The sequence below is a fragment of the Periplaneta americana genome, chromosome 14, assembly GCF_040183065.1.
Source record: "Periplaneta americana isolate PAMFEO1 chromosome 14, P.americana_PAMFEO1_priV1, whole genome shotgun sequence".
Classification (NCBI taxonomy): domain Eukaryota; kingdom Metazoa; phylum Arthropoda; class Insecta; order Blattodea; family Blattidae; genus Periplaneta; species Periplaneta americana.
In genome coordinates, this window is record NC_091130.1 from 126,429,788 (window position 1) to 126,451,913 (window position 22,126).

Sequence of the window (22,126 nt, forward strand, 5' to 3'; positions counted from 1 at the left end):
AGAGCTGCCTCTATGGCCAGTAGTTCTGTTTCGAGACTAGAGGGAGATGAACATGATATATAATATTTCTCGTTATATTTTGGGATATAATACCCTGCGCCTGAAAGTCCATCATCAGGATTCCGTGACCCATCAGTATAGATATGAAGAAAATTTTCATATTTGTTACAGATTAGTTCCATGGCACTAGATTTTAAAACATGTGGTGCATCATTCTTAGTATAATCGCCAGGGATATTAATATAACATTTTGGCCTGAATTGAATATGATGATGCAGAATATATGTTTACAAAATTGATTGAAGAGTATGACAAGTGGGGACTAAAAATAAATTTTGAAAAGACATTCTATATGGGATGCAGCGAAAATACAAGATATTTGGTTTTGCAAGATGGAATAGGCATCACCAAAGGATGCAATGAATTTGAATAAGGAGTCAGAATTAATAAAAATGCTACACAGGATGATATTAAACATAGGATAAATAAAGGAAGATCAGCAGCAGCAATGTTAAATGGAATATTATGGAACAAGAATATTTTTAAGGAAACAAAAATAAATATTTATCTGTATATAGTCCAAAGTTTGATAACATATGGAGTGGAAACATGGAAGTTAAATAAAAATTTGCAGTCAAAATTATTAGCATTAGAAATGTATTTTTTACGATGTTCGGCCATACATTCTAAACTTGAAAAATTAAGAAATAAAGTGATCAGGCAACATATGAATAAAAAAAATTCAATTTTAGATTGGGAAGCACTGTCTCAAAATGACTTTTCTGCAGCTGACTATTTTTTCCGTGAAGTAAAAACATTCAGTCTGCTCCGACCAACACTCTCTTTTTAACATCATATTAAGATTGAAGAAAATTCGTTTTCTTACTTCATCTTTGTGTAATTGAGTTCTGCTTTCATAGATTGTAGAAAAAATGCTACATGTTCAACTTTTTAAGAATGAGAAAAACATGTTTTGAAATGATGCTCCTCAATTGATGATTTAGTCAACTTGTGCGGTCCAAGGCTTGAAAGAATACATTTTATAGACAAAGGTCACGACTTCCTTCAATTCCTGGTTTGCAATGGTAACTGTATGATATTGGTACAGATAAGTAAAATTCATGAAATGTAAGCAGTGACTAGCACAAATGAATGATGCAGTGTTTCCATATTACTGAAATTGGAATGTATTAAAAATATTACTTCTAAAATATATTCACTTAACAGAAATTTGAATATAAATTAAAGATAAAATAAACATTAAGCAAATTATCAAGGTTAGTGTATTTTATGCATCAGATACATCTAAATATTTAAAGTGAAAGAAGTAGCATTATTTAATACATAGTGCATAGGTCGTGTATGATACAAAAGTGATATCGTTGTCTTGGAAGAAGACCGTCACAACTAAAAAATCACCACTTATTTTTACTTTTCCATAAATTTTAACTGCCAAAGATGTAAAATGTTATGTGGAAACAGTCACAAATTAAACTCTTTCACTTTCTGCAAAAAAAAAATAATAATAATAAAAATAATTACATAGTACAGTATCTTCATTTCCCACATAAAACCGTTTTCTAGTATTTACTTTTTGGACTGAGATATCAGGGTTTATGTGTATGTGTGTCGATAATATTGCAAACCAGGCAACATATTTCCAACCAAGATCTCTTCCAGTGATATCTCTATCCAGTGCTTTTGCTTCAGTAAAGTCTCATTTTACAAACCTATGGATCAACAATTGGCTCTCTTCTGACAAAGGAAAAATTTTACAGTCTGTACAAAAGAAACCAAATGACCTGGAAATGTACAAAAACTTGCCCAGACATGTTCAAACATTTTTAACAACAGCCAGAACAGGTCACATTGTCACACAATTGTATCTATACCGATTTCACCTTTCTGATAATCCTACTTGTCTATGGTGTAATAATCATGATGAAGATCTGGAACACATTCTTCTATACTGTCCATCCATAAACCACAAAAGAAGTAAATTAAAATCATCAGTACCAGTTGCAGAAGACATAGCCTTGCAATATATATTGACTACACCCCAACTCTGGCTACTAGCAACAGGCATCTATAATGAACACTGATCAAAATACCCCTCATTTCTCGTGAAAAAACAACTGAATAGACTACAGTGGACTGTAGTGGACTTTATGTTGTCAGCAAAAAGCTGGATACAATAAGAAGATAGATAGATCAGGGTTTATGTAACACCTAATTTTTAAAATGCTTCTCCTGAAAATTAACGCATTCTGAAATGTGATGGTCTTCTTCCAAGGCGACGATATACAGTATTTAGGCTTGCAATATAATATACAGTAGCGTGCAAATTAATCCGAACACGACATATTTTTACATTTTCTGTCATTGTTGGCCTCACAGCTGCTCATACCGCTTTAATTGATATCTGTAGTACGTGTAATTCCATTGTTGGAGGTCTGTCATTATTTTTTTTATAATATGTGACATTTTGCCTGTCGTTTTGTACTTAATACTTGTGTTGAAGACTTAATACTGCAATCCTGTGTACATTCTGTCATCTTCACAAATGGATACAACTCCACGAAAAAGGTCTAAAATTATAACATTAGCAGAGCATTCTTCTATGACACAGAGGCAAATTGCCGCAGAATGTCACATCGGTTTGGCTACTGTTAATTCGATCATAAAACGATACAGGGAGACTGGATCCATCACACCCCAGAAAAAAGGAAACTGTGGCTGGAAAAGGAAGACTTCACCTGCAGATGATCGTTTAATTGTCAGGAAAAGTAAATTAAATCCTAGACTAACTGCTGTCGACTTAACCCGCGAGTTAATGGCTACCACTGGGGCGAATATTCACGTCACAACAGTGCACCATAGGCTTTTGGAAGCTGGACAAAGGGCTCGTAAGCGTATTAAGAAGAAACTGCTAACCCCTGTTATGTGCAAAAAACGCTTAATGTGGGCAAAATTACATCAACACTGGACAGTGAATGACTGGAAGAATGTACTTTTTTCCGATGAGTCTCATTTCGAGGTCCACAGCCACCGTGTTTCTTACGTACGGAAAGGATCCAAAAAAGTAACAGCAGCTCATCTCCAACAAGCACCCAAATACCCCCCTAAAGTAATGTTTTGGGGTTGTTTTACACATGAAGGGCCTGGAGCATTAATACCTATCAAGGGAATGATGAATTCTGACAAATATATTCACTTATTGGAAACCAGAATCGTACCCCAGCTGCAAAAATCATTTCCGGATGGCAGAGGTGTGTTCCAACAAGACCTAGCACCATGCCATACGTCTCGAAAAACTACAGAATTCTTCAACAAGAAGAATATTCAGGTACTCCCCTGGCCAGGCAACTCACCCGACATCAACCCCATTGAGAACTTGTGGTCAATTTGCAAAAGAAGAATGCAAAAAATGGATTGTTCTACAAAGGAGAAGATGATTTCTGCCCTCATTGGTGTATGGTTTCGCGATGAAGAAATGAAGAATATTTGTGGGAAATTAGTGGAATCCATGCCAAATCGTCTCAGGAACAAGGGAGGCCACATAGATTACTGAGGTATGTCTTAGATCCTTTTTTTTATCCCGTTAGAGTGTTTTTGCATAATTAATTACGTTGTTCGGATTAATTTGCACGCTACTGTAACTGGTGCATTGAAAACAGTGTAACGAGTAGCTATAAAATAGTACCTGAACCAGTATCTGTGACCCAGGAAAGAGCTTGAGGGAGACCCGGGGCTGTAGTCTCTTATCTTCTGAGTTCTCTCGAAATTTGTTAGGCAGTGCTGCATAACGATAACGCTCCAGTGAGAGTTCCATAGGCACTGCTCCAGTTGGTTCAACTTCTTCTGCAAACACTTGACTATCTGAAATGTACAATTGTGGCAAATTAAACTCTTACATTTCTCCCCAAGAAATATTTTGATGGACCATTATAAATCAGAATGTGTTCACAAGGACATTGACATACATTCCAGTTACAATAATATATGAGAATTATCTTCCAGATACAGTAAAATCCCTCATATCAGGCACCCAAATAACTGACAATACCAAAACAACGACACTTTTGGCTAGGTCAAAAAAAAAAAATAGTTCTTCATGCGAAAGAGAACAGTCTGACGAAGATGTGAGTGGTTTTCATAGATCGCACATGCCGCATATAGTGTTTACTCTTTACACTGTTCACACGTGAAAACATAGACAAAAAAAAAACTGTTATGTCCCCCTGGAGTAAAGGGTAGAATCGGCACCTGTCACTTGGACCTTGCAAACAATGCGCAGAGACGATATCTTTCAATTTAACACTTGAAATCGCCCATTTCGAAGGGGTGTTGGATGAATCTAAATACGAAAGTGTGAAATTCTATGTTCCTACAGAGTGTAAAAATTTCATTTGAATGATGGATAGTATCACGGCAATTCCGCTAAGCACTGCTGTTGCACAATGGATTCCGTGAAACGCAAGCAAAATGTTCTTATGCTCAAATCATCGAGCGCTACTTCATAGTCTTTATAGTTGCTATGTTGGCTATACTGCTCTTCACGTCACATGAATCATATGACTGCCATTTAAAATTGTCATAAGGTTATGAAAACTTTTAGTATTTTTTACGCTATTATGTATTACTGTATTAGCCTACAATAAATGAACTGATGAATGTACATTACCGTATTCAGCACTAAAAATTAACATTGTACATATTTCAAAACTTTATTTTTAATTATCTATATGAAAATTACTAAATTTCAACATGGAAAAAAATGTTTGCGCAGTACAGTGTGTCTTTTCATAACCTATAAATGTATTTTCCAATTGTGCAAATCTAGTCTTTCAGGTAAGGCTCCCTGTAAAGCAGATTTGAATAATTTCAAGGGAAAAATTGTTCCGGGGCCGGGTATCGATCCCGGGACCTCTGGTTGAACGTACCAGCACTCAGCCAACTGAGCTAACCAGGAACTCCACCCGACACCGTCTCAACTTTTCCCTTTATATCCACACAACTCGCGTGGGCTGACGAAATGCCAGAGACCCACATCGAGTGCACACAATCTCTGTGTGACTTGGAATTGTGGTTTTCTGTTAACATACACAGTGACGTATATATTATGCAAATCTAGTCTTTCAGGTAAGGCTCCCTGTAAACAGATTTGAATCATTTCAAGGGAAAAATTGTTCCGGGTCCAGGTATCGATCCCGGGACCTCTGGTTGAACATACTAGTGCTCTGCCAACTGAGCTACCCGGGAACTCCACCCGACACCATCTCAACTTTTCCCTTTATATCCACACAACTCGCGTGGGCTGACGAAACGCCAGAGACCCACATTGAGTGCACACAGCCTCTGTGCGACTTGGAATTATTTTCCAATTATCTGGAAAAATCAGTTATCGGCACTGCTTTGTCCCACAGTTGCCAGATACGAAGAATTCTACTTTATCTATGAAAAATAAGTAAACTAGACTGTTCTACAGAAATAAATGATAAGAATGACAACAAATATTGCCTCTCTTTATTTTTCAAGGCAGCATAACTTGACCAACCTATAAGTAAAAGTCGCACGTGGTTGATGACACCAGCAAGATGTTGACACACACGAGCACGTTCTTCTTCAGTCCAGTGGGCTGTGGGTTGAGTGACTCCCGCCTGATATTTAGCCCAATTGAGGACAGCACGCCAGACATCTTCCTCTTCTAATGCCAACTGAAGGTGTACATGATATTAATTTCTTTATCAATAAAAATTTATAAGCTCAATTTATAATGCAAACTCAATTTTCTTTACACTCCTTATTAACGAATGAATATGCTTACTGCCTTGGTAATTATTAAGTTTAATACAATGATAATTTAAATAATTGATTAAATGGCGATCTTACTCGTGTTAATTATGTAAGCATGTGCGGCTTACAGCTGTTTCGGTGCTACTCGATACCATCCTCAGAGCCTTCTGTGTCTCTGCGTCATCTCAACTTCGCTGCCTATTGTGTAGGTGCGTTCGTGTGATGAAGAGTTGCGTCAAATAGTGTGTGTGTTCTGAAATTGATCTGTGTGTTGAATATTTGATTAAGGTGTGTTTTAGTGTGTTTGTATATTTCATATTGTTCTAGTGTGTTGAGTTTTTGGGTTGTATGTGTAGGATTTCCATGTCTGTATTTATATTATTGTATGTGTGGTTGGCATTAGTTATGTGTTCGCCATATGTAAATCTATTGTGTCCTCTGGTTATTGCTTTAATGTGTTCTTTGTATCGAGTTTGGAATGATCTCCTGTCTGTCCAATGTAGAAACTGTCGCAACTATTACATGTGAGCTTGTATACGCTTGTGTGGTTGTATTTATTTGTTTCTACATTGGACAGACAGGCAGATCATTCCAAACTCGATACAAAGAACACATTAAAGCAATAACCAGAGGACACACTACATCTACATATGCTGAACACATAACTAATGCCAACCACACATACGATAACATAAATACAGACATGGAAATCCTACAAATACAACCCAAAAACCAAAAACTCAACACACTAGAACAATATGAAATATACACATTAAAACACATCTTAATCAAACACTCAACACACATATCAATTTCAGAACACACACACTATTTTACTCGACTCTTCACCACACGAACGCACCCACACAACAGGTAGCGAAGTTGAGATGACGCAGAGACACAGAAGGCTCTGAGGATGGTGTCAAGTAGCACCGAAACAGCTGTAAGCCGCACATGCTTACATAATTAACACGAGTAAGATCGCCATTTAATCAATTATTTATATTCAAGTGTTAAAAGTAGTGTACGAAAGATTCAACATGGATAATTTAAAGTCATGTTTATTTGAAGATATAACAACAGACTTTTGTATGGAGGTGTCCAGGTGAAAACTGAGAACTGGGTCTTTTCTGGGAGTAAAAGATACATTGTACCTCCACTGAACTCTATGCTTCACAACTGGAACGAACTCTAACAGTCTTACATATGGCAGGGGCTGAAGCAGACAAGGAAGGAGATACCAAAGTATCGCTGTCTTTGAATAATTTCAAGGGAAAAATTGTTCCGGGGCCGGGTATCAATCCCGGGGGCTTTGGCTAGCTAACCAATGCTCTACCGACTGAGCTACCCAGGAACCACACCCAACATCATCTCAATTTTTCCCTCTGTATACACAAGCCTCAAGTGGGTTGACAAGAAGCCAGAAATCCAACTTTGAGTACATACAAACTCTGTGTGACTTGAATTGTGGTTTTCTGTTAACGTACCTACAGTAACATTTATATTATGCAAATCTGGCTTTCAGGTATACCACAATTCAAGTCACACAGAGTTTGTGTGCACTCAAAGCTGGGTTTCTGGCGTCTTGTCAGCTCATTTGAGGTGTGTGGATATAAAAAGAAAAATTGAAACAGTGTCGAGTGTAGTTCCTGGGTAGCTCAGTCGGTAGAGCATTGGTGTGCTAAGCCAAAGATCACAGTCCAACAAAAACTGAAGCTTATTTGTCAGTGTAATGACTTTCATTAATTTGTTGGTCGATAGTTGTATATACGAGTTAAAGAAGAAAATCCGAATTTCGTAAATTTTACATGATTGACTTTGTAATAACATTTATATCCTTCATTAATAAATAGTCATCATATGCTTATAAATGTAATTTTATTTTTATTACATTGTACGAGGTTTGTATAAATTATAATTTAATTAGTAATCATGAAAAATTCTATTATCAGATAGATTTGATAACTGAAATGTTCGCATAAAAATAAATTCTGATGAGTTCAAGATTAAAATGGCATTCTCGTCTACGTCATTTTAAGCTTAGATCAACTTATATTTATTTTAATAATCGTTTAATCATTTAAGAAAAGCTATTAAAACAAAAAAATTCATGTTCGTTTATTAACTTATTTATTTTAATATATTAGTTAAATTAATTAGTTATTCTAACCAAAAGATTCAATTCTCTCATGCCTTGAAACATGCAAAGGATTTCCTTAATATTTAACTGCATAGTGCACAGCCTGTATGATAATAGCAATGCAGATAAATGTAATTACGAACTTACACAGTCTGAAGAGATAAGCTTCACAAGTGCGTCTTTGGGAAGATTCAAGAAAGAGTTTGTCTTGACACATTCTATAGCATTTTCACCGACATACGAAATACATCGATCCACAAATGATTTGGCCCCTTTTCCACCTGGAACATTCACAAGATCATTATAAAATATAGTTACAATGTTGACCTCTCTTTAAGACACAATCAAATTGCACATAAAGTTAATATACAAACTAGAAATAAAAAAAAAGAAAAGTGTACAATCTTGCATTCAACTTCCTAGTCTTGCTCTGCCCAAAATAATGTGCAATGTATTAATATTCAGTTATCAGTCCAATTTATTTTATACTATTTTTCTTCGAAACAAAGCAAGATTATGTCTCTTACATTTTTTTACGTTGGTTATGCTATAACCACAGCCTGGTATACACAGTCACGAAGCTCAATACGTAGGGAATATGCATCCATAGATAGTTGCTAACCACTAGGATCGCTACTATCACCTCATCACAGACCATGCGAAATAGTACTGGCACAGTCTATTGTTTCTAATACCCTCAACAACTCAAGCTTCGTGACTGTATATACTAGATTGTCCTATAACTTTTGATCCTATTCCTGGATAATCTGATAACTCATGTTAAACACATTGATAGTCGTATTATGTAAATTCAAGTCTATTTCTTCTTGTAAAAAAAAAAAAAATCTTAAAAAAATATTTCATGCCATACTAAATTCCACTTAGGCTTCAGTACATAGGCAACTGCTACCTGAAGTTAATATGATATGATTAGACTTCGTTGAATTGCCACACGCAGCATGCAATCAGGTTGCCGATTTATGGTAGTATAGAAGAGGTGAGCGACGTCCTGGTCTCGTAGTATAAGCAGTTCATGTTAAGAGTTGTGACCGGTCCAAATAGACAGAGCAGCTACAGCTAATGTATACCTATGTAAGCACTTGTTTTTGCATTACTGTGGTTGGAATAGTCAAAGCTTAACATTTGTTCAGTGCAGACAAGAATTCAATCAAACATACTACAATGAGAGTGTTGCTGTTCCAAACAATTGCCCCTGGAATACCCTTACTCCCGCAGCCAGTCTTGACCCTTTGGAAAACGTGGTTGGATGCTGTTAATTATTATGCAGAATATTACGGCAAAATAATGGAGGTAATTGATGCATTGGATAGCACAGACAGTTCCGCTGTTGCAGCTGTAAAGTCATTGCCTTCTGAACAGATATTGGAAGATATTCTGTTCATTGATTCTAATTTTAAAATCGTGTCCAAAAGCATCACCCCGTTAGAATCGTCTAAACTAAAACTCTCAGAAGCCCTTCATATAGTGTATAACGTATCACAAACCGTTATCCAAAATAACAATTCACTAATTTCAGAAAAAGTGAAATGTAAATTGGGAAAGATTATTGCTAAAAATTCTCCTATTCACAACTTCGTATTATAAATGATGTGCTATCAGGTCACGACAAGACGTCTGAAGTTGGTGTACTAAAAAGTAGTGACTTTCCGTTCTTCAAATATGCACCTACTACATCGTATGATGTTGAATGTACATTTTCCCAATATAAAAACTGTTTGAGTGACCATCGGAGGAGGTTCACTTTGCAGTCGCTCAAAATGTACGTAACTCTTCACTGCAATGCACATATTCAAGGATGATGTATCTTACATTAAATTTTAAGAGTTAATATATCTCACTATAAAATAATTGTGTACTTATGTGTTTAGACATTTCCTACTTCAATGATCATTCATTATATTTCTTGAATGCAGGATACAGGTTTTATTGTAACCGCAGTATACTGCTCAGTGTTTACATCAGAGGCATACTCCACCCGTTGCACGTCCCCTTCTCATACAGTCTATACTGCGTGCATAGTAAACCTTACGATTCTCGTGGCAATTCCACGAAGTCTAGATATGATATATAAATTTACGTCACAGCATTTCTTTACATACAATGGTGTACCTCACAATTCACTGCATCCAGTGCTACCATTAACACATTATTAGCAGTACACGTCTATACAAATACTCCAATTTACACTATGTATCTTTTTATTGTTCGGTCTAATCTCCCCTTCAATATTTAGCTTATATTTAATTTGCTATTCTCGTTCACTAATCCTAATAACTCTCAATATTATATAGGCCTACTACTTTCAATCCCTCTCCCCTTTTTTTCCTCTAACTAATATTCACTAAAATCTCAATTTCACTATTTTCTATGCATTATAAATTATTTACCCTATTTTTTCCATTGACCTTTCCTTAGATCTTTTTCTTATATTCATTTACTGTTCCAATGTTCAAATGTTAGTAGCCTACCTCCTACTTTCTTACTGTCTCTTATTCAATTCTTATGACACTTTTTCACTATTATTATTCACTCTTTCTATTTGCTATCACGTTCTCACTTCTCCACTTACACCAAATCCTTCCTCACTAACACAGGCAGAAAGAGAACCGTTTCCTTGGGGGGGGGGGGGACCATAGAATCCCAATATAGCGAGATTATGGGGGCCATAATTTATCTTCTCCCCCCATTATAGCTCGACCTTGGTACAGTATATCGGAATATGATCATTTAATAAAGGTACTGTAAAATAAAGTAAAATTATAACAAAATATACAGCCAATTTAATTTTTTTTTCCTCTTGTATGGAGGAGAGACCTGAAGGCTTGCACTGCAGCCTGAGACCTATTGTGCTTACCACTCCTATTCTGTGAATGAATGGGTAGCCAAACGGCCACGCTCTTATACAAGTACAGCACGCCACACCATGAACTTAAAATGAGTCTGAGGTCCAACATCGAAAATTACCCAGCAATTCTGCTTCAATTGGTTGAATGAAAACCCCACAAAAACCCCAACCAAGTAATTTGTCCAAACTGCTCGTTTGATGGCCAGACATGCTAACCATTACTCCACAGCAGTGGACCAATTTTCATTTACTTTATCTGCTTATTACAAAAAAGCAACATATCATATGAAATGTGAATTCTAATTATTTTATTTAATCTCATCTTTAAGTTTGCACATTATACCGGGATCACTTTTATTTTTTCTGCATTGTTGTGCAGTATGTTATTCATATTTCTTCAAGTGACTTAACACCTGCAGAGTTCTAACACATCAGTACAGGCTGTTACATTACAGTGCTTCCATTCCTCAAATGAGGTATAGAAATTCTTATACATTCAGAAATTTAAAATAAATATTATAGTCCAGACACATGATCTGAAGACAGTAATTTGTCAATTTAAGCACAGAAACTTAGTCATAAACAAAAGCAAGAAAAATCTTGTGAATTCAATATTTTCTAACATTAATAGAAGGAAAAAAAAAAAAAAAAAAAAAAAAAAAAAAAAAAAAAAGAGTTGGACCAAGTTTGGAGGGGCAGTGAACCCCCATAACTCCGCCTATGTTCACTAATCTCTCTTCCTGTAAATATTTTTACTCTTTCCCTACACATTTGATTATACACTTCCTCTCTCCTTTATACTTCTCGATCTTTTTCCAGTTCCACTTTCTGAGCACATCCCCACATTTTTTAATTGCATCTAATAACTTTGAATTTATAATATCCAATTCCTTAGCTGTCGCAGGTTCTGACCTTTCTTTACTGTTCACCTCAGCCTTATTTCTATCTCTGTCTTTCTTCCTATTTGTTTCTTCTTTCCTTTCACTTTTATTATCTCTAACATTCACTGAGTCTATAAATGGGTCATCTATGCTGGTACTGTTTTGAATGTTTCTGCTCTTCTTCTATTTCTCCCCCCCCCCCCCACGTTTTCAGTTGCATATACTAGATTTTCACTTATACTAGCACCCTTATTCCTCTCACTTCCTTCCTCCCTATCACTTCCTGATTCCTGGTTTCTCTTTTTTTCCCCACTCACCTTTTTGCTAGTGCCCGTGTTTCTTGTTCCTTTGTCCACATTCCTGCTGGGGTGCGCTGCCCGTACCACTATTCTGTGTAGACTTGGATTCCGCTTACGATGCATAATCACGTTACTGTTTTCTTTTCTATGTTGTGTCACCATCTTTACACTTCCCCATACGTCAGTATGTGGGTTCCTGACCTTGCTACTTTTCCCTCATGTTATACATGTGTTGATCTGTTATTTGTTGTTCTGCCCTTGCAGTTGGGATCAAAGGCGAATCTAGCTAGAGCCCGGACGAGAAGTTATGGCACCAGCGCAAGGGACGTATTTTAGTTCGTTTCTTGGACTCTCCCTCACATTCAACTGGAGAGGTGTTGGGTTAGTTGGTTACTAGCATTCCAACTGTTCAGATCGTTCTGCTACTACTGCTATTGGTAATACTGAAAACATTGTCCTTCTTAGCACCCTCATTATGGCATTGTCTAAGGTGTGAAATCATAGAGTAGTTCATAGTCAAGGACATGAAATAGCATACAATGTATGGAAATTCATGTCAGAAGAGGCTGTAAATGGAATACCAAATCCATTGAAAAGCGTGTGTGCAAGAGTACTGGCTGCCACTGGTATTTCAAAGCGAACCTTGGCAAGAATCAGGAAAGAAGGGGAAAATATTGAGGCGGGAACAGCAGATTCTTTCTCCAGTCCGAAAAAATCACAGCCGAGGAAGAAGATTGTTGCAGCTGTAGACAGTTTTGATGAGGAAGTCATAAGAAGACTCATTTATAATTTCTACGCTACGCATAAGTACGGCTCTGTAATCGCTTCTTCCAAGAATGGATATCAGTGTATGATTATGTGAAGAAAGTAGAGAACAATTACACTGAAAGTGAGCACGTGATGGACAGTATTTTGGAGAACATTTCCATAAACTTAGGGACATCTGATTCCAGCACAGATCGGTCGTCTGATTCGGTCGGAGAATAAAAATATAAAGATGGAATTGCGGGCGTAATTCCATTAGGTATCTTCGGACTCTTGAGTAGGAAAGTGGTGATACTAAGGTAAGACGAATGTTTTTGGAAAGAGATGAAACGCATATGCCTGCCGCTCTGAGCTTGAGAACCGTAACCAAACAACCCCCACTCCTCTACGCTGCTTGCCGGCAATTTAAAACTTTGCGCATGTTGGTGCCATAACATCTCGTCTCAGCTCTACTTGGTGCCTCTAGGCAGAGAAAAATATTTCTGCCCCTTATTTCGCCCTACATACGTCCTTTGGATCAACTGAAATAATTGATTCAGCGTCATTATTACTGTTTCTAATATCGGGAATGTCTGACTCAGATAAACCACATATTCTACTATTTTGGTACTGTTCGCCACATTCTTACACTCTGATGGAACAAGCTGGTTGTCTTTGTTTTTCAAATAGCACATCCATTTTTGCACTTTTTCTCACAATTTCCTCTTTTTTTATTGCACTGTCTTTCGCGAGTCTCCGGTATTGTTGTTTAGTCAACTGTCCAAAGACAGGTCTGGACCCCACAAGTGACACCATCAAGACACCACTCATGAGACAATTAGACAAGAGATGGGGTAGGGTAGCCAGTTCCTTCCCCCCTTCCATTGCATACATTGCTGGCTAGCTACATATTACACTAATCAGACTTCAGATGTACACAAACAAATGTTTTCTTTTTTTTTTTAAGTTGGTTATTTAACGACGCTGTACCAACTACGAGGTTATTTAGCGTCAATGAGATTGGTGATAGTGAGATATTTGGCGAGATGAGGCCTAGTATTCGCCATATATTACCAGGCATTCACCTTACGGTTGGGGAAAACCTCGGAAAAAACCCAACCAGGTAATCAGCCAAAGTGGGGATCGAACCCGAGCGCAACTTCAGACCGGCAGGCAAGCGCCCTAACCGAATGAGCCACGCCAGTGGCTTCAAATGTTCTTTCTTTGACACATATCGTCAAGTGAGATGTACTGCCTGATAATAGATTTACATATCAGCCAGAACCTCAATCAGAGGTGTTTTCGGTACTGAGAACCGCTTAGCTTTTTCTGACTGTCACTCATTACAATGAATATTAAAATAGAAATCACCTAGGAACAAAACAACTGCACTCTTTACTGTTATAAATTAAACTAAACTGCCAAGCGCCCAGCTGCTACAATGGTTGGTGGTTTTTTATTTGAACTGAAGTCTGAATGGGCATTACTGAGTGTTGATGCTGGCTACTCTTATGATAGAGTTAGCACCGTCTCTCATCACAAAGCTTATGATTGTGAACAACAAGATTTGCCTTCCTAACGTATCGTAATATAATATCAGTAAGTTCTTTAAGTTTATCACGTGAGACTCTCACAGTGAGAGGGCATAACATTGAAAGAAGTGCTATGATCGCATTGTGACACTATTATTGAAAAACAGTCCTTTTCCCATTGTCAGACCGTTGATTAAATTTTAACTGACTGTTCCCAATAAAGTTTATGTACCGGTACAGTAGTGGCAAAAAAAACCGGACCTACCCTTGTAGCTGATTTCAGAGCCTTGTTCACTCTGGAGCACGATAGACTGGTAACTAAGACTTTCGTGGTTCGAATCCTGCCTGGAAAGGAAACTTTTTTTTGTCCCATATTCAAATTTATTCCCAATACTTCTCGATTGTTGGTAAAATTCATGTTCTGGGAATAATAAGTTAATTAAGTAGTAAAATATCGCTGCAATCGAAAAGTATTAGGAATAAATTTGAATAAGGAACAAAAAAAAAAGTTTCCTTCCCAGGCAGGATTCGAACCAGGAAGGTCTTAGTTACCAGTCTATAATGCTCTAAGTGAACATTGCTCCGAGATCAGCCACAAGGGTAGGTCCGGTTTTTTTTTTTTTGCCACTACTGTACTCTTTTAAAAAGTTATGAATAAAATTTTAAAAGTATTAAAAAAAATTAACAGTAATATGGTAACTTAAAAACCGGCCCCTCAAATATGCCGCCCTAGGCAGCTGCCTAGGCCTAAATATGCCCCTGGTTGGGTTGATTTTTCTCCAGCATTTCTGTTCCTTCCCTCGGCTTATGTAGCTACCATCAATTGTCAGTTGTCTTCTCTGTAAAGCTGTAATATGTCCACTGTTCTCTTTCATTCTTCTCGTTAGTCCAAATTCTGGATGATCTTCATTCCTCAGCAAAACTCCAGATCATACCATTTTCCGTTTGCTTTCAGTTTACCCTCGTACATTTTAGCAAAGTGACCTTTCGACCTCGCTGCTTTCACATAAGGTAGTAGCCGTTTTCTTCTATTTCTTACTTCAAATGGCATATCTGTTTCTACTCTCATTCCTGAACCACCGAGCTGTCCTAGATTATTCAGAACAGCAAATTTTTCTCCTCTAATAATAATTGTTATCATAACAGATAAATTCTGTAGGACCAAAAATTAATCTTTACATAAAATACTGGGAATTGTTAAAGAAAAAGGCTTTGGAAACACTCTGCCATTTTAAAATACCACCTGTACTTTGTTGCCTAAAAAGGAAGAACTTTTGTATGAACGTCTAATCTATTTGTTTACTATGTTTAAGTCTATTATATGAATGCTAGTATCTTTCCTGTTTTTAATTTCCCTCTTTTGTTCGTTCCCTACATTTCTCTTTTATGATTTGTTTTGTTTTCCTCTGTGTGTTAGTTATGCTTTGTCCAATGAGACTATCCCGTTATTGGGCAAGCTAAAAGAGTGTCTTCTAAATAAATACAACAGAATTTATGAATCAGTAGGTAATGTTCATGTTTTTGGAAGTGGCTGGAAAGTACAAGACTTCAAGTCACTAAGTGAATATTTAAAAGAAATGAAAATGGTAATGTTGAGAAATCATTGAAAGAACAAAAGTTCAAAATGGAACCCACTTTACATGCTGAAGACTCTTCCAAACCATTCATGTGTATTATGAAAAGAGGAAAAGTATCAGATCTGATTTCTGAACCAACAGAAACACCAGAAACAGAGTGACCGAAGCAAAACGAATTTAAGTGTTAAATTTGATGAAAAAGGTGTCTCATAATGATAGGAGGAATGAAATAATTTGAAGTATATTCTAAATACCCTAGAAACATTAACATTTCTTGGGTGAACAAAAGTTGTAAGATTATACAATTTTAGAGGAAGACTGTGGAATGAGTACATTGTGAGACTGATTATAAACAAAGAAAATACGTAACAGATTTCTGTAACAAATGTTCGAAGTTTCGACCGTAACTTCTTAGAAAATATACCTACCTAAATAAGTAAATGCCTTTATTTTTCCATTTTTGACCTACCTAAATAAGTAAATGCCTTTATCGTTCATTTCTGAGGCATAGAGCAGAAATTACCATAGTAAATGGAAATTGAATTATGTCCAAAACATACCCCTTAATTTCTACGAATTTAGTTTTGAATGATTGATGAATTCAGGGGATGGCCTGGCGGATGCAGAGGAATTCCTACCTCAGGAGATTTCAGACTTTAATCAAAAAATATAATTTACACTATTTATATATATTTCAATTTGATAAGACTTTTCGGCAACTAAATAAATTCTATTATGTAGATTTTTAGGTAGTTGTATCCTTGAAGGCTGGTGGTCTGCTGGATGATCTTGATTGGTTGAAATTTGAACCATCTGAATTTTCAGTTCCAATCATACTCATGTATTTAACTCTCTTCCCTGTTATTACTGTATTATTATCAAACACTTTCCCTAAACAGGGATTGCCTAGAAGACAAAGTATACCATTTACAAAAACAAAATTTTGAATAGTACGTATTACAGTGAAACCTCTCTGTAAGGACACCCCCAAGATACGGACACTCCTCATATACGGACAGTTTTTCATGTCACAACTGAAATAATCTAGAAATAATGATAAATTTAATTCTTGTTTACGGACACTCTCAGACACAAACATGGAAAGCTGTTTCACAGTCCTAAAGCTTGCTTTACCTCCTGACTGCGGACAGAACTTGGATTTCAAGACCTAATGTGTTACAAAAATGGAAAATTTAGTGCAGAAATTCCTTAACATGAAAGAAGACAATAAGGTCCGTGATCGTGAAACTGTATTCGATACATGATAGGGTTAGTAGGATTATTCTCTTCACTTCAATTAGTTCTGTTTCGAGAGACATGGCACCTGAACGTAAAGGTTAAGTTAAAAACAGTAAATTACAGTACTGCATAGCTGTAGATCTAGAATAAAAATGCATGGCACAGTACTGTATTTTCCTTTTTCAGTCTTATCTACTGTAGTTCAAAGTTGCAAAGAATTTACTGTAGTATACTGTATTTAGAATTAAATTACAGTAATACATTTCATTTAAAGCGTGGACGGATAAATAATGCATATTATAAATTTACTGTTAGATTGGGGAGCCTCCCTCCCAATAAAGGACACCTCCCAGATGCAGACAGATTGTTACGTCCCTTCGATGTCCATAAATGAGAGGTTTCACTGTACATGGATAATTTGTTATGAATATAAAACCAATGCAAGAAGGATAAATTACAGTGCAATGTCTTATCTGTGGTGATTTCTTAACAATACAATCGAACCTTCCAATGCAAGTAAACAAACATTGGTAATTATAGATGACGGCAAATGAAAAGCCTTGCAAAAATCAACAAACCGCTTCGGGATGGATCCTCTTGCTCCGACCATCAAGCCTATTACTTCTACCCAGTGGTGATATTCAAAAAGTTTAACAACCAGTTCTCTCATGTGTGCCTATGTTAAACATATACGGTTTAAGTCCATAGTAATTGCAAATATTACCTATACTGTTTTCGCTGTAAGAAAAATCCTAATGTAAACACAAGCACGTGGCTGTCATACCCGTGATTGGCTCACAGTCGAAACACTTACACGACGCAGGAAAATATAGTTCTGTATTTGAAAACTATCATCTTGTATTATTAGAAAATAAAAAATTGAATTCTAGTTGTTAAATACAATGAAACATATAACTTCACTCATATGTAAAACGCTATGTAAAAGAAAAGCTACTTTTATATTTTGTTATGTACTATGAACGCGAATAAATACCAAAAGTAATACCGAGGTAGTCTGTTCTAGTAACAAGGTGGCGTCACTTGAGCTCGTAGTTGTTCACGTAAGCACGTGGTACTGAAGTATGGCTTCTGCATCCTCGGTGTGTGTGGTTATTAATCATAATAGTGGAAACCCTCTCAAAAGCGGAGGAAAACAAATAGTCTGAAATGTATATAATAAGTTATGTGAGATTTAATTACAGTAATTATAAAGTAAATGTTCCCTAAGCAAACGAATGCATTGTAGTGAGGTTATGCCTACTTGACGAGTAAGGGGAAATGTTTAACATGAAACAGAATGTACAACAGTAGGTGGGAACATGTACTGAGAATCTATGGCACCAAACAGCGGCCAATAAAACCTCACTTCAGTCACGTGCTATTGTTTATATTAGGATTTTTCTTACAGCGAAAAGATTATAGAAATAATTTAACAACCAGTTCTTCCAAACTGGTGCAAACCGGCCGAATATCACCACTGCTTCTATCTGTTGTAATTGAGATTTCTCTCGATAATACGGGATTGTTTTCCCTTATGGACATCTTGCGGTTGGCTCTTGCAAGTCTCTGATGGTCTTGGAAAGCAATCATATCTATCCTACAAGTGCTGCCAGTGGTTGATAGACCATGAGCCTCTTCGAAAACAGTAAACCCAGTATTACGCAGTGCTTGAGCAATGGCGCTTCTTACTTTCTGGTGTCTGGTATTGCGCAAAGCCTCACCATGTGGGCAAGAACCGAGGACATGTGGGGGAGTTTCTATCTTGCTGCCGCAATGACGGTTGTTGTCCATGGTTCTTCCCTGTATGGCACGAACTGCTACACTACCAGCCATCTTCAAAGTGTCACGTCATTCGCTGCATGTTAGACCTTTATGATGAGTTATCCAGCGATTAGCATGGGAATGTTCTGCAAAGTTCAACGCCCTTTCCTTTGTGAAGTAGTTCACACCATTTCTTGAATTCGAGATCCCGTAATCTTGATCTAATGTTACGTACATCAAGGAAACCCTCTTTAAGATTAAATAAGGTGTCGTCCGGTAGAAGATGGAGTCTACTCAGGCAGTCTGCACTCTCTTGAATAAGATCTCTGTTAGTTATTATAGGCCTATTTGAATTGGTGTACTTGTGGACAGTGCATAGGAAATTGAGGTGTTGTAGTATAGATTCCCATCAAGCTCAGAAGAGTCCATGACCTTTAAACTTCCTGAGACTATAGATCATGCTATCTGGGAGGTCGGAAGGGAGTTACAGAATTTCTTTAAGGATACTCCGGATCATCTTATCTGAGTTTTCTAGGAATTTGAGGGGAATCCGTTCTATAGGGATCGTTTGGAAAGGGTAAATGAGTGTTGAACAGATTGAAGAATTGAGGACAGAAAGACTTCTCAGCACTTTGAGAAAGCAAAATAGCGAACTATCTCTTCAAAATCTATCTTTGCCAAAATTTCACGTTAACTATTCATCAAATTAAAATTAGCCTATTTAGATGTCGTTGTGCCATGCAATTTCTTAATTCATCTTTTATGTAAGAGCAGCAATGAACCTCCGGGTTCCTTGAACAGCCATGACAACCTTAAACATTGAAATTAACAACATATTGAATAATGTAGCATCTGACCTAAGCTCTCGTCACAGTTCTGAAAATGAAATTAATCATGGATTCTTATAAATAAAACTCTTCTTTCCATTTCTTCAGTAAACTAATTCCATTGAAATTCTTAAAATTAAAATTCAAAATTTCCACCTTAAAATGCTGGTGTGATTTATGATCTTGGAACTCTACAAAATAAAACTTCAGTAGGCTCAGGGCTTAATGACATTTTCATAAAATTTAAAATGTTGTGAGCCTACCTATATTTAAAACTCTACGCAAACTGTATCCTGAAATATAGTCGGTATAGGTAGATGTAGAAAAACTTTACATTAAGATATATATAGACTGACATAATACTTTAAACACATACTGGCTAGTACTATGAAAAAATTGATATTCATGTAAGAAATATTATTAAATTTTAAGAAATAAAATGCCATCTCTCTCTCTCTCTATATATATATATATATATATAGACACACACACACATATATACTATAAAATATATGGTCATTCTGTACAAGAGCGCTACCAAATTAAAACAGCTATTCAGTGGAAAATGTTTGAAGTGAATGCACTGCTATTCGTATAAATGTATTTAAGATCCAGGGAAATTCTTCAAAGGACCATGGGATGAATTCATGTTGACAATGCTGCAATGTACAATTGAGGGGAGTGCATTTCAAAAGCCATTCAGTTGAAAACATTGCGTACTCAAATTGCCACATGAGATAGTGCTCGAGTGTTTAGGCAAGACGACTGAAGACGGAGTAGTGGATTTTCCGTTCGAAATTGGCATCACACCTTCATTTTTCTTTTGTTATCACTACGTATAATTTAACTAGAAGCCAAGTAGGGAAATAAATCAGGTCTATTTACGATAACGCTCTTGTGCAGAAATATTCTACCATGCGTTCTTCTCTGAAGCCGCTAATTTGAAACATGTTATTACCAAGAAGTATTGAAATGTACACAGCAAACCACACATAGAACCATATCAAGAGTGAAAAGATTCATCTCCGTTCATCTCACCTAACCTAACCTAACCTAACCTAACCCGGAAGAACAAATTAGGATAGAGGGGTGGCGAGTATAGAATGTTACTTTGAAAATAACCAAGAATTACACTAAAATAAGTTAAACTAATGCTGGTTGTTATTATTATGAAAAAGTTGATACATAAACATATTCATGAATGGAACATTATTAAATTTTAAGAAATAGAATACCTCCTTTCTTTGCTATAAAATATGTTACCAGCATATCTTGACAGGTTATTGTGAAAATCTTACACTTCTCATACATCAGCACAGAACCCATTCATGAAATCTCATCCACATTTATAATTACAGAGCAAAAAGTGAAAATCATGTGTAGTTTATTTACTGAACACTGAAAAGTTCTTAAACTTTTAATGGTACTGTCATCAAAAGTGAAAACCTCCCCGAAGGACAGTTTTTATCACAATGGACTTTCTCACTGAAGTTCCTTTAATTTAATCAAGAAAGACGAAGCACTTCTCACGCTGACGACATCGCTTGTGGATTGACGTTTTGGATCAGCGTGATGTTATCACCCTTCAACATCAATCGACCCAGGGACTTCCTGTTTCTAGTCTTCATGTGATATTCTTCTGCATCATCGAGCACTAAGTTCATATATTCGTCAAAACCTACAATGTGTCCTTCCAAGCGAAGATTCACGTTCTCATATAACCACACTTGTACGCGTGATCTTGTTTGTAAATATCTGAAGATAAGGTTAATGGGCTGTACCATCACCTTCTGAACTTTCTGCGGCCCTTTGTATGCCATTTTATTTATTTTCTTGGCTAGAAATACGTATACTATTAATCAACACAACTATTTGCAAAACTTCGTTAGCAAACGCAACCTCTACACCTCTACCGGCGTCCGAACTCCGAATAAAATGGCGCTGGACGCGAAGCATTGCCAATACTAAAAATGTACTTCTATTATGAATAGAAATCATTTTAACAAAACAAATTAATATATGTTTACAAAACTAAGTAATCAGTTATTAAGTATTAGGTTTTTAAAAAATGTTCATTTTAATTTAATATATATTTACGAAATCGTGATGTAATTAGTCATGACTATGTTGGCGACACTGTAAAGCTGTACAGAATCGATAGAAACTCTTTCTAGCTCGTCGATTGGTGGAATATGCAGCACCATCTACATGCCGAGAATTATAAGCATAAAAGGAGGGAAATGTACTCTTGATTTGTATGTTACCTAGTGGCAAAAATATGAACTTCTACATTAAACCGATTGTAATGCCTTCATACAAAACTATGAAAGAAAGAATAAAAGATGTTCTTTTAAATACACATTCCTTATATTTTATACTTGATGCCTCATGAAATCGTATCACCATTATATGCAACTGGTTGGGAAGGAGGGGACGTAAGCGGGGTATAAGCCGCCGGGCATTG

General features: G+C 36.5%; 1 protein-coding gene across 1 annotated transcript in view; it reads right to left on the reverse strand.

The window, feature by feature from the left end:
- Positions 1 to 22,126, reverse strand: part of LOC138713719 (serine-enriched protein) — a 300,616-nt gene that overhangs the window by 11,230 nt on the left and 267,260 nt on the right. Inside the window, exons 5-7 of the mRNA XM_069846030.1 lie at positions 8,084 to 8,217; positions 5,558 to 5,717; positions 3,704 to 3,879 (exon numbers count right to left, since the gene is read on the reverse strand). Of these exons, the coding sequence (XP_069702131.1) occupies positions 3,704 to 3,879; positions 5,558 to 5,717; positions 8,084 to 8,217 (470 nt within the window). The remainder of the gene's footprint in view (positions 1 to 3,703; positions 3,880 to 5,557; positions 5,718 to 8,083; positions 8,218 to 22,126) is intronic.